Source organism: Hyposmocoma kahamanoa, unplaced genomic scaffold (genome assembly GCF_003589595.1).
Source record: "Hyposmocoma kahamanoa isolate Upper Pololo Valley unplaced genomic scaffold, ASM358959v1 114, whole genome shotgun sequence".
Taxonomy (NCBI): Eukaryota; Metazoa; Arthropoda; class Insecta; order Lepidoptera; family Cosmopterigidae; genus Hyposmocoma; species Hyposmocoma kahamanoa.
Genome location: NW_020653383.1, coordinates 4,183,343 through 4,197,207, shown reverse-complemented (window position 1 = coordinate 4,197,207; position 13,865 = coordinate 4,183,343). Strand labels below are relative to the sequence as shown.

At 34.4% G+C, this 13,865-nt stretch overlaps 1 protein-coding gene across 1 annotated transcript in view; it reads left to right on the top strand.

Moving 5' to 3' along the window:
- Nucleotides 1-12,285, top strand: part of LOC113239626 (neuroglobin-like) — a 50,020-nt gene extending 37,735 nt beyond the window's left edge. The window contains exons 2-3 of the mRNA XM_026476687.1: nucleotides 6,849-7,080; nucleotides 11,247-12,285. Of these exons, the coding sequence (XP_026332472.1) occupies nucleotides 6,849-7,080; nucleotides 11,247-11,402 (388 nt within the window). The 3' untranslated portion in view covers nucleotides 11,403-12,285. The remainder of the gene's footprint in view (nucleotides 1-6,848; nucleotides 7,081-11,246) is intronic.
- The last annotated feature ends 1,580 nt before the right edge of the window (nucleotides 12,286-13,865 follow it).

Here is a 13,865-nt window from a genome sequence, read left to right as displayed (position 1 = left end):
TATCTTAATGTAGCAAATATCATAAATTTTATATACTATAATATCATTCAATGACAGAGTAGCATTGTTCAGTTCACTGGTTGAGCATTTAATAAATATTATACAGTATAAAGGTGTAAAGTAAAAACTTCAAGAATATTTTAATTAGTATAGCAATTATTTATCAATGTTATAGTTATCTTAATTTACCAAATATCATCAATTTTATGAACCATATATAAGGATAACTCACATTGGCGCAGAGTCGAAGCGTCGCGACGCGTCATGTTTTTCGCCTATAGTATATTCATCTCTATTTTCCCATAATTAAAGTACAAATTTGTGTTATGCAAATACACACTCATAGACCCGCACTTGATAAATACTATGTCTCTGGTGCCATGGACACACACATAGACAACCACAAATTACAGAGAGAGAGAAACAAATGTAGGCCATACATACCCGATACCTCTGCATGGCAGACCAGCATGGTATCAGACGCAGTTGCATATTGTAATATTGACAACCTTTTACATTTTATAAAATCTATCACGTTTACTTTCTTATTTTTGTGAGAAAAAGTTGTTTCGATTCTCCCTCTGAGTCACCGAACAAAATTCTAACACACCCTTCATAACGTTTATTAAATTAGAAAACGGACACTGGCAGAATTGAGACTAAGTATTCTCACAAGCCATTCATTAAGATTTATAAAAACGAATGCAAGGTGCGTATTGTCTGGAGTTGCCTCTTTTTCGTCTAAAAAAGTTTCTTAATATCGAAATTTCGAAGTATGGAAATTTACCAAATTATTAATGAATGGCGGAAATGGGTTAAAACCCATATCCGCCAGGCGAATTGTGTAAAATTCCGGGCGGATTGATTGGGTTTTAACCAACAGCCCATCTCTGCTTTTAATCTCAGACTTGCACGTTAGATTATTTCCTATGGGTCATTATCGCTTGTTGTGGTAATCAACTTAATTTCTGTTTACAAATTCACGAACAACTGAACCATGAAAGAAAGGTCAGAAAATATCTGACGTGTTTATTTTATTGATAAAAATGCCGCGTAAAGGAAAGCAATATACCAATTTTTTTTTATTTATTAAAAAAAATTTATCCCAATTTTTTGTGGAATTACACTTAATTGCCACGTTTTGTATGAGCCCGAACACAAGATAGCTTCTGTTCAATGTTGAAGAGTCTCATCTGTCCGCCATTTCCATCATCAGATTAGCTCTTGGTCGTCATAACATTTTATGTTCATTGGAATTACATGCCAAGTTTTATTGAAATCGGTTAACGGAAAGTGGGAGAAATCAAACAAACCGAATTCTTCCCCTCATTTGCTGCTTTTATAGGGTGGAATATTTTCTTCAAATTTGAATGGAATAGTAATGTACCTCTTTTCCAACAAAAATAGAATCATCGCAATCGGTTCACAATTTTCGGAGTAATCGTATAACATACACACAACAAAAAAATACAGTCGAATGATAACCTCCCCCTTTTTTAAAACTAGTTAACAAAGCTTTGTGGTCCGGGCAGACCTGGCGACTTTAAATACGCATGGCGGAACTACCTGTTTGTCACCTCGATAATCATCGCGTTTACGTTCAAAAGTATATGAAGAATTGAAAGCTCCTATTTATAACCAAAACCAACATTATTATGTGTGAATGTCATCATCATCAATCTTTTTATACGTCGCTCTGCTGGATATGGGTCTACTCTCAGGCGAGGATTTAAGAAACAGTCCGGTACGCTGTCCCAATGTGGGTTGGGGATTTAGCACATTTTCCGAGGGTTCACATCCCTTCTTCCACATGCAGATTTCATCACGATGTTTTCTTTCATCGAAAAGCTCATGGTTAATTTCAAATTAAATTTACGGCCTCTGCTTGAGAGGCATTAGGTCAAACCATAAACTACCACGGTGCATGTAAACGTACTTATAGTCATATGTTATAAGTTCTAAACATATTCCTTCGTCTACAATTACAACTCGTACTTTTTTTGACACCAAGTGACGGGACGATAAAGTCGTGCGCCTGGTCTTAAGGGACATGTCTGTCTATAGCAGTTGCAGTGCCATTAAAGCTTTAAATCGTAAAGATCTGGTAAACACTGCCAGTCTTAGAGGATGGGAAAAAAGCTGTCACTGCGCGTGTCACCCTGACACATAAGTTGACAAATTTCATGTGCATTCATTTTAAAAGTACTATTTATTACACTGTACTAATAGCCTCACATAACAAAACAACAACTACAATATCTTTCAGTTATATAAAAACAAAACCACTAGAAATATAATTCACAAATTCTATTGGAAGGCATCGAAATGTAATCGATAGCTAAGGTCAATATTGACTCTCGGTCCATTGAACATTCTTCTAGGGTTACCATGAAGCTTGTTTCTGAGGACACTTTTATTTTGCAACGTGTATTTAGATATTAACTAGGACACTCTACAAACGAGAGAGATAATTTCACTAGATGTATAACCGAATCTGCTTGCTTATAAATTGCAGCTTTTTTACGATCAACAACTAACCAACTTGTTAAACATAACTATGGGAAACTTTACCTTTAACGTGCATTCTAGATTATGAGATCATTGTTTTTATTTATTTGGTTTATCGAAAGCAATTACATTAAGACTTAGTTACTAGATACATTGATTTGATTTTAAATTTGACGCGCAGGTAATTACAGGTAAACACCTCATGCAAAAAGTGGCAAAACTAGCCTCTGAAATTACTACATGTTATTATTAAAAAACATATATCTACCTTTTTTACAATACCAAGGGATGAATAAGTTGTGCGCCTAGTGATAAGCAACACGCCTATTCATAATAGTTGCTGTGCCACTTAGAGCTTTTATGCTCACATGCAACTGCTTGGCGGCAGAAATAGATAAGGTGGCAGAACTTCCCTGGACCAACTCCTTCACAAGGAGCTCTATGTCTCCACAACAGGAGTGCACGAAAAGATTCTCCCCGTAATGACATATGAATCGTATTCCCAGTACTACTGGCACACCTTGGACAACAGTCCGCGAGTACCTTATGTCGATTAGCAAATCCCTTGACCACGATGGCAAACATGCCATGCCATGCCAAACATGGGAATGCACTGTTCAACAAGGCTGCTACTTGTGACGTGATCAGGGTGGCTAAGTTCTGGGCCGCGATAATGAATAAATAGTGTATGCCATCGCTACGATAACAAAAAGGTTAACAAAATGCTATTTTAATTTAAAATTCAACAAGGCTGCTATTTGTGACGTGATCAGGGTGGCTAAGTTCTGGACCGCGATAATGAATAAATAGTGTATGCCATCGATAGGATAAGAAAAAGATTAACAAAATGCTATTTTAATGTAAAATTCAACAAGGCTGCTACTTGTGACGTGATCAGGATGGCTAAGTTCTGGGCAGCGATAATGAATAAATAGTGTATGCCATCAATACGATAAGTAAAAGATTAACAAAATGCTATTTTAATTTAAAAATTTTCAAAAACAACGACAAGCAATCTTCATGAATGTATAAATTAATTAATTTAAAAATTTTTAAATTTATTAAAAATTAATATATTCGAAATATTCCCTATTTATATCAAATAAGTTACAATTTCGGTAAATGGGTGAGTACGTACCGAATTCAAAATTCTTCTTAGGCTTAGATGAGTAAATATATTGTTTAAACCAGGAAATTCTTTCATTGTTATTTAATATGGAAACCATATTCAAGGTTCAATTTACCGCACAGCGGACAACGGACTTTGAATTTTTCATATATACCTCGAATACATTTAACACATAATTGGAAACGAGTTTTCGTAAAACAAATATTACCATGAGGGAAAATGAAATGGACTGATAATTGAACAGAGGAAATTCCATTTATATTCTCTGCGTTTTTAGTGAGCAGTGAGCTTTGTGGATAGTAGCTTTTTCTTTTTTTTACATCAATTTACGAAATCAACAAGTTGTGCGCCTGGTGGTAAGCGACACGCCTGTCTATAGTAATTGTATTGCGTCACTCAGAGCTTTAAATCGCAAAGATCTAAGGGACACCGCCACTGCGCATGTCACCCTGAGACGCCTCGCCTGAATTTCATCAGCGCCTTACCCTTTATTTCAAATGATTGTTCACAAATTCCCAAGTGGCAAAAATAAGGCAATTACACGGAATAGCGTGAGTGTAATCGAAATTAATTTTAAGTCCGACATATTAACCGAGAGATCAACCCATCCTGAATCCGGTTGCACGTCGGTAGGACAGCCCGGTAATGGAATACTGATTGAACATACATGCAGGTTAAATATTAAGGCGCTATGATTTTTGTAATTAAAGTCCCTAAAATATCGAAGCGGAAAGAACTCACGTTAAATTGATTTCTTTTATTATATTATTATTATTACTAAATATTTTATTTCGAGTAACTTTAACACAACTCATATTTCGGACAACCGTTTCAGTTTCATGTCAATTTGTATGTTGTTGTTGCTTGAAGAAAAATGTATGTGTAATATTGTTTTAGATAATTTATATATTTAAATTCCATTATACTCGTAGATTAAACGTAGAGTATTTTTAGTTTTTAAGTTTTTTCAATGAGTTCAAAATAAGAGAAGGTTGGATTGAAGCTGCAGGAAAATCGAAATATTGATTTTCTTATTACTATTTCTGACTTTGTTTAAATTTCCAGAGCAGGTGTATTTAAAAAATAAATAAAATAAAAACGGCTTTATTTTACATGTGCATGCAAAATAAATTAGAAACTCCAAGTTTATGCGGGCACGAAGCAGCTGCAATTGCGGAACGGACCGCGAACTTAGTGGGAGATAATCGCAAGTCACGCGGTTAATAGAGAACTCATCTCGCGTGCGCCTGCACCACATTGCGCCTGAACCGACCACGAAAGTGCGCGGGCGATGACGGCCGCCAAGCGGGCAGGTGATCGCGTCCTGCGCGCTTCTACTAGTACCCCGCCGCGGCAACCGCGAGCAACCGTCACCACCTATAGGCGTAAAACGCGCCGTGAAATGTGCTACTAATTTTACACACTTAACTATCACATTCTAGAGATGCCGCAGTCCCGCGGCAGGCGCGGGTGAAAACCGCTCCGTGAGTTCTTAGTGTAACGAAGAATGAGTTCCAGCGCCATCTAACGTGTAATAATTAACTATTATATACTAATAGCATTTTTACTAAAACGCCACCTAATGGTGACTGGCTGAACCAGATGAAAAAAATACTGAAATATTGTAATATAACTCTTACTCAAGTGACTCTAAGTTTATTTTGTTAAATTTTAAAATTGTGTTACGTCGTTTTCACGTTTTAAGCCCTACCTAATCAAAATCTTTAAGTTATGGTAGTAGATAATAGAGTGTAAAGTTTGTATTGCACACAAGCCAAAAAGTGGCGACATCGGTACTCGATCTTAGATAGCATCATTACATATCTCCCCTTTTTTTCTATATCTATGGGCGCTCCGCAGATGGATCAACTTTAGTTGACGTAACTGGCAACTTTTTACAAGTTTCCGTTAATGGTTGCCGGTTGTAGCAACTAAAAAGCGTAGTTGCTGGTTGCCGTAATTTTAAATAAACTTTCGAATTCCACTGTCAAGACTGACGCTGCAGGGAACGGGGAGGGAGTGAAGTTGCTTCACGAGTTGCAGTTGCCGGTTGCGGAAACAGACAACGTTGAAAGTTTCTAGTTGCGGCAATTAAGAATTTATTTAATCACGGATTTCGGTAATCGAAAACTGTAGTCGATTGCCGAAACTCTCAACTGAAGTTACTACGTCTGCACGGTTTCTTGAAATTGTATAACAAATGTCATAAACAGCCAGTTGCCGAAACTCGATGATCAAAGTTGCTCCATCTGCGCAGCGCCTAAGTATTACTAACACCGTGAAGCAGTGGTAGGCTAATGGTTTGACTTCCCGCCTCTCAAGCAAAGATCGTAGGTCCGAATCCAGGCTCCCACCTCTCAGTTTCTCGAAATTTATGTGCGAAATTTAATTTGAAATTAACCATTAGCATTCCAGTGAAGGAAAACATCGTGATGAAACCTGCATGTCGAAAAAGGTTCCCAGCCCTCGGAAAACGTGTGAAATCCCCAACCCGCATTGGGCCGGCATGGCGAACTACAGCCTAAATCCTGGCCCGAAAGGAGACCTGTACCCAGCAGTGGGACGTATAAATAAGTTGATGATTATTAATAATACGATGTCAATAAGAATAATATGTTTGTGTTCTAACAAAATATGGACCTACATTTTTTTAAAGAACTTAAATAGAATCCACTCTAATTCTCCTCCAAAAACACACTACGACGTCAAGTAAAGAGCCTGTTCGGGATTACGAACCCTGTTCAACATTAAACAAACATCACAATAGAACGCAGTCTATCTCAACACACAACATACTCGTGCGAAGTAATCTTGACCGTTTTGAGTGTGTTGGTGTAATTTCGCCAAGCTCTTATTATCGGTTTGAAAAGGTCCTTAGTACATCTCTTGTATGAACGGAAATGTACATAATATTCTTTGACTTCTTTTGTTTTTAGAAATACAAAATCTAGAGAATTATTGATATATGTGACAGAAATTTCAAAGCCAAATTCAAATGTATTTTATGACGGATCCTACATAAATTTGTATAAAACGCAAAAGAGTACTTCAAAAGATGGTCATTCTTAGTTCAAGTACTCGTGACAAATTTTATAAAACTTGGCTTGTCACAGTACATAAGTCGAGTTACAATGTGTGATAGCACAATTTCGCTCATTTTTATAAATTTCTATTCGAAAATATTTCATTAATTCAGTATCATTCTTTACAGATTGTTCGAAGAAAACCAAGACCTCCTGAATTTGTTTGAAAAGTTCCGTCAGTGTAGAACTAAAGAAGAACAAATCAACTCAATGGAACTCGCAGAGCATGCAAACAATGTTATGAACACATTGGATGAAGGCATCAAAGGGCTGGATGATCTGGACAACTTTTTCCAATACATCCATCAGGTCGGCGCCAGTCATAGGAGAATACCTGGTTTTAAAGTCGAATACTTTTGGGTGAGTGGTCGTTCTCTTTTTATTTTATGAAAATTTAACATTGAACTTTAATATGCTGTCCTAAATGATCTTATGGTAGAAATCACACTTTTTTAAAGTATTATCATCATCATTTGGCACATACAAAACGATTCAGTTCTTGTTTAAAAATTACGTGCACAAGCTATCCCTTCCTTACTCTGAAGTAATGAAAATATACCATGGTCTATTTAGAATGTATCGACTGAAAAAAGCAATTAGATTGTGAAAATATTTTGAGCTCGTTACAAAATGATGTCCACTCTAGCAGGTAAATGTAATATATGTAAGTATTACTCACTACGGAGAAAAACTGCTGATCGAGGAGTTTTTGCTACCTGTACAGCAGGTATTGCAATACTGTAGGTACTTAATCCTGTAAACATATTTTCACCTCACTAGCTCGGAAAGGCTTTCTTTCTCATTAGAAGTCTGCGCGCAAAAGCGTTGTTTCCACGCCAGGGTGGAAAAAGTTGTTGAAATTCGAACTTAACGATGGGGTGTGGTGCACCTAAGTTTTTCTTTCGATGAAAAAAAAAAACATAATGACACGTTTAACTACGCGATTTATCATAATAACTTATTTATGTAAAATAAATCCCTTAGGTATATTTTATTATTATTGCTGATTTTAAATTGACAACGATAACTAATTTTGTTTAGGTACTTAATTATTTTAATTTTTCGAAGGACTAAAATAATTTCAATAATCACATAAACTTATAAGTACGAGCAAAAATAAATTGATGAGGAGCAAATTCAGAACGCATCCGAAGATAAACTTTTTCTTTTGATTAAAAAAACCTGATGTTCTATTTAAGAAATGAAACTATTTTTCCGGATTTAAATCGCGTATATTTGTTTTTTCAAACAAACCGACGTTTCGGGCCCTTTACAGGTCCCATGTTCACGGTTGACTGAGGTGGTACAGTCTTCAACCAGTTATGTCTAATATTAATGCAAACCACCCTATTTTTTCACTATAGTTACAATAGTTATTAATATAATACCATATTTTCAATTTAACAAAGAAAACATTCCAATTTACGCTACATTAAGTTTTACAAATTATTTTATTGAATGAATTTTTATTAAGTTCAATTTAATATTAATTAATAATATAAATTAGAATTAACTAAAACATATTAATTAGTACTGCAGTCTTATGTCTGTTTGAGATTTTTCATTAGAGGAAATACTAGATCCCAATCTGGTGGTGCGGAGAAACCATCTTCCCTGTTGAAATTAGGATGTTTTTTAATTTCAATGGCGTCTCCCAGCATCCTGGATAGATAACGGACATCTTTTGCAAGGATCTGGGGTTTGTCAAACTTTATTGAATGTGTAGGTTTATCCATGACATGCTCGCAGACTGCAGACTTGTTTACTTGACGGTGTTTGACATCAACTATATGTTCTTTGACGCGGGTACAAACACTTCGCTTTGTTTGTCCAATATAAGAGAGACCGCACTCACAGTACTTGTATCAATCCACCCGTGGTTGGTTTGATTTACAGTCGCAAACAGATGGTCGTGGATTCGAATTTCAGCTTATACATCGCTGAATTTTTTGGACTTTATGTTTGAAATTTATTATGAGCTTTTCGTGAAGGAAAACACCGTTTGGAAATGTGTCCTTCATAACTGCAAAGCAATTTAATGATGTGTGTGAAGTTCCCAATACGCATTGGGGCCGCGTAGGAACTACAGCCCTCTCACTGAGGGAGAAGCCTGTACCCAGCAGCGGGACTACATAATTATAGGCTAAATTAGAATTAAAAAAATACAATTTAGTCTTTAAATATCATCATCAGCTTACATGCATTCACTGCTGGACATAAGCCTCCCCCTGAACACGCCAAATCTCCCGGTCCTGGGGTCTCCTCTCTTTTAAAATTAAAAGACGATGTCATGTATGGAGTCAAGTATTACTTATTTTACAGTGTTGTTTCGGACGAATGTCGGACGGAAAACGAGAGTACAGAACCTGTGTCGCCCGCATCCGGCAACTGTTTTTGTTTTTTAGTGCTTTTAAAATTTAATAAAATACGCAAGGATAAATGCAAAATATAAAAACTACACACACTCAGACTTCATTGTAACTTTATTACGTGATGTTTTTTTATCCAGTTTCCTGTATAACGGTTGCCTTGAAAAATTAATATTACACTTTGGCGAGCAATATCTCGCGATCTGATGAATTGCGTCCTACGATCTCTCCGAAAATATCCGCCAAATGGTTATTATTACCCATAAGTTTCCATTCCGGTTTTATTACTGATCTTTACGGTTGATGCTATGATGGAATTGATATAGAGGACTAAACACATATTACTTTCTTTATATTTGCAAATAGATTTTGCTTATAGTTACAACGTTTATTGGAATAAAGTAGTCCTGCGCTGGGTTCCAGACCACTCTGACATCGAAGGTAATGAGGCAGCGGATGAACTGGCAAAGGCTGGTGCTAGAGAAGCCTTCAGGGGTCCTTCATAGGGATAGCATATAGCTTGGCAAAGATCTCTCTGCTGAACCAGAGGACACACGTCTTCCGAGAGGTGTGGCTACAGAGCAAGAGTCTTGAGCATTCAAAAGTCCTGATAGCTAGAATATAACAAACTTATAGCTGAAGCCCTAATAGAGCGTCAAACATTGTGGAGGAGCGTTGTCACTGAACAGGAATAGCATCTGAATGCTGACTAGTGCCTTGAGAGAACATTGTGGCTTGAACAAGCACATGTCAAATATTGGGTAGAAAGAAAATGAAGAGTGTAGATTCTGCCACGAGCCACATGAAATTCCTGTGCATCTTCTCACTAACTTCTGCCTCTCGATGAGCTTACGAAGTTCCATACTGAGGACATACAGCTCACAATCAAAAAGCATAAAAAGTGTCCGAGGCAGGAAGTTTTCCAGTTCTTTAATGCTGTTGGCCCTTTTCGAACTGTAATTAGTGGTGATCACAATAGATCAGTTGATGGTCACAATGATGAGGGACTGCATATGCCTCGAATGAAACCACTCTAATAATAATAATCATAATAATACAGGGTTTATTGATATTTTTAGTATCGCCACGATCGTTTTTTGTTCATTACGATCAAAAAGATAATAGGAAAAATATCGTTTTATAGATAGTTTTGTATTTTTTTAAAATATAATTTGCCTAATAAAGTAAAAACGAATTAATATTTTGGAAATAAAACATTTTTTCGAATCTAAATCGCGTATACGTATATGTTTTTTTGAAACTAAACTAACATTTCGTCTGAATTAAGTCAACCGTGACCATGAGACCTGTAAAGAGCCTAAAACGTTGGTTTGTTTGAAAAAAAAAACAAATATACGCGATATAATGCCCACTTGCACTAAACGTAAGAAACCAATGCTTAAATTGATAAGACACTCACGATGTTCGTTTCTTTGAAAAAACAAATATACGCGATATGTTCACTAGCACTAAACTTAACTAGGTCTTAAACTAATGCTTGAAATGATAAGACATTTAACACTATATGTTAAGTTATTATTAACCAAATTATAGCTGTTATTTACAAAATTTAGTAACACAAAGTGTTAAGAGTGTCTTTTGCTTTGCAAATGCTTGTAATTTGTTAAGTTTAGTCCAAGTGGACAGTAGATTCTAAAAAATTGTTCCAATTGTAACAATCTTGAAAACCTAAGTACTCGATAAGCTAATATTTGCCATCACACTCGGTTTTCTTTTACAGAAACTCACAAAATTCTCGCCACTTTAAAACATTTTCACATCCAATAAATTAAAAATAAAATCAACACAGTCATCCGCACGTTATTTCCAGGGGAAATTCCTTTTTGGCTCTCTGGTCTTTATTTGCGATAGCGATTTGGTCTCGGCCCGTGAAAGAGGTTCTATACTTCGCCTTTTCATAAGAAGTATCGTCATTTATGTTTGAAAGTAAATTTGGATACCTTAAGGAAACAGCGCCTGAAGATAAATTAACAAAATTTCATACTTATTCTAAAAAACCACAAGTCTGTCAATAATCTCATTCGGTAGGCAATTTGCACAGAAAAGAAATGTGTGGTTATTAGAGATGCAAATATATTAAATATATTTTGCAACTTGAATAGCGAGTAAAACTAATTTATGTTTTTTTTCTTACAGAAAATCGAAGCGCCGTTCCTAGCAGCCGTAGAGTCGACGCTAGGCGATCGCTACACTCCAAATGTAGAGAATATCTATAAAATAACCATCAAATTCATACTAGGGACACTCGTTGACGGCTATGAGAAAGCTTCCAACATTCCTAACTCTACGTGAACTGTAAAAAATAAAATTTCAAAAATGTTGAAATATAAAAAAAACGGCCAAGTCGAAATCGACGCTCAGCGATGATTTCCGAAAATTAACGAATGCAAGGCAAGTGATTTTTGAATACGGAATTGTATCGGCCTTTTTTAAAACTGAAAGGTGTAAAAATTGATGAGTGAATTTAAAATGTGTCAATTTGTCAAGATCAGTGAACATCAGCATAATTTATATAATGGTATAATGTTATTTAATTGTTATATTGTTATACAGTTGTACTGATTTTTCATGCATTATGTGAGCCAAAGTTTAATAACACAAAATGAACTTTGTTTGTCTTTAGAAAACAAATTTTTGTTTCTAGTCAATAGAGATGAGAAACATATATAAATGATAAAATATCAAACCCGAGTGTTAAAGTAACTTGCATAATAAGACCAAAAACAAATAAAAATTATATTGCCAGAATTTTAACTTCAGAGTTTCGAGAACACATACATATTATTAATAAAAATCTTTTGTATGCGACGATATTTTTTTCGACGTTACAAAAAATTATATACTAAATTCATTCTGGGAATAGCTTGTAGATCGGATAAAATGTTCACAATGCAGGGAACACTTTAATTCTTCATGTTCAGTACGCTTTTTAATAGTATGACTATTATTTATAAGAAATATACCTAGCGAAATGTAGATATAGTGCCCAAGGTGATGTGAGTGTGTGTATAACCTTTAATATAAGTGCATGGTAGTGTGCGAGCCAAGTTCTTTTTAGAATATGAGTCTAATTGTGTAATTTAATCAGTGTAATGTATAAAATTTATGATAAATTGTCCTAATGGATTCTAGCTTCTTTCTATTTAATGTTTTTTTTTATTCAATAAATTTATGAACATTTTGTCGCTCATTAGAATTACACAAATAGACTGTTCGCACATTAACATGCTGTAAATGTCACATGTCGCTTACTAAAAATAATGTTTATATTATAATTTTGATTATTCGTTGTTGCTAAAGTTAAATTAATTATTGTCAAATCATTACATGGCTGGTCCAAATATAAAATATTAATTATTTTAACTTCTTAAAGTATTTTCGAATTAAAAATTATTAAAGATTACGTCTTCCGGTACGTATGTTATTTTCTATATCTGTTTATTTTAAATTTGCAGAATATTTTGAGTTTCAATAAACTGTAAAAATTTAAATAAAATGTTTAATATTTTAAATATGTTCTTGACGTAAAAAGTAAACTTCGTACTGTGTGAGCACTTCTTTAGGGTTCTTTAATATTTTTAGTATGCCTCATACTAAAAAAATACATATATTACGATGTATTTTCTTTAATATATTATATATTTTAGCAAACATTATCAAGAATAATAATTAACAAAGAATTATGTTAAGCACAAAATACGTTTAAGGTCGGAGTATTTTTTAACTGACATTAATTTCTGTGTAATTATTGCATTGTATCGTGAATAAAAATTTACTATTTCTAGCACAACCATAGATGTAAGGAACTAAGTCAAAATGGTGTCTACTATATTTTCTATTTCGACTTTAGACAGTCACTATACATTTTATGAGGGTATATTTTTGACATTTTTAAAGTACTAAAGAAATAATAAGTCTAAAATCAATTTCTAAAATAACATTTTAATTTTTGTATGACACTTAAAAAAAGTAAAAAAAGAGCTAAGGTCTACTAGCCCAAATGGGCTTGAGCGATATAGCTTATAATTTTACGAAATAAAACTCTTTACTGTACTCGTAAGTAAAACATTGCAAGTAAAACAGACAGCTTTGCAGAGAACATCTGAAATTCAAAAAGTGGTTCCTTCTACACTTTCACTATTACTGTAGAAATGAACACCCAATTTACTTTTTTAATTCATATCGAGACAAAATAAAGAATTATGCACCAAATACTATATTGTTTTAGTAGTATTTGTATAACAAAACGTGCAAATTATCGAAACCATCCCATTCAGAGCAAACACGAGGAACGGATTCGAAAGCAAAAAATACTGATTGTTATTATATTTCCTTTTTGGAAGCAATTGTTGTGTTACAGGGAATTATATTTAGCTTTGATATTTGTACAGAGTTGTTTGTTGTATGAAATTTCATTTCAGTTTACAAGTATTGCTGTTTACATCTTTTGATTAATTCTTTTCTGTGAGAATTTTATAAATGAACATTCAAATATATACATAAATGAAAGTAAACAATATTATATACATATGACTGTATTCACAACATTTCGGATTGCTTACTATCATTTTAATTATTTTATGAGAATCTACCTACCTGTTTTATTTACTTCCACCTAAATTTTTATACAAATACAAGCGAGTACATCGATGGACTGCATTTGGTACCGATCTTTGGTTTGCAGCGTGTTAAAAATAAGAATTTGAAAAAGTAAAATAACCGTCACGTTGTCTTGTCTTATTGACGATAAATTAA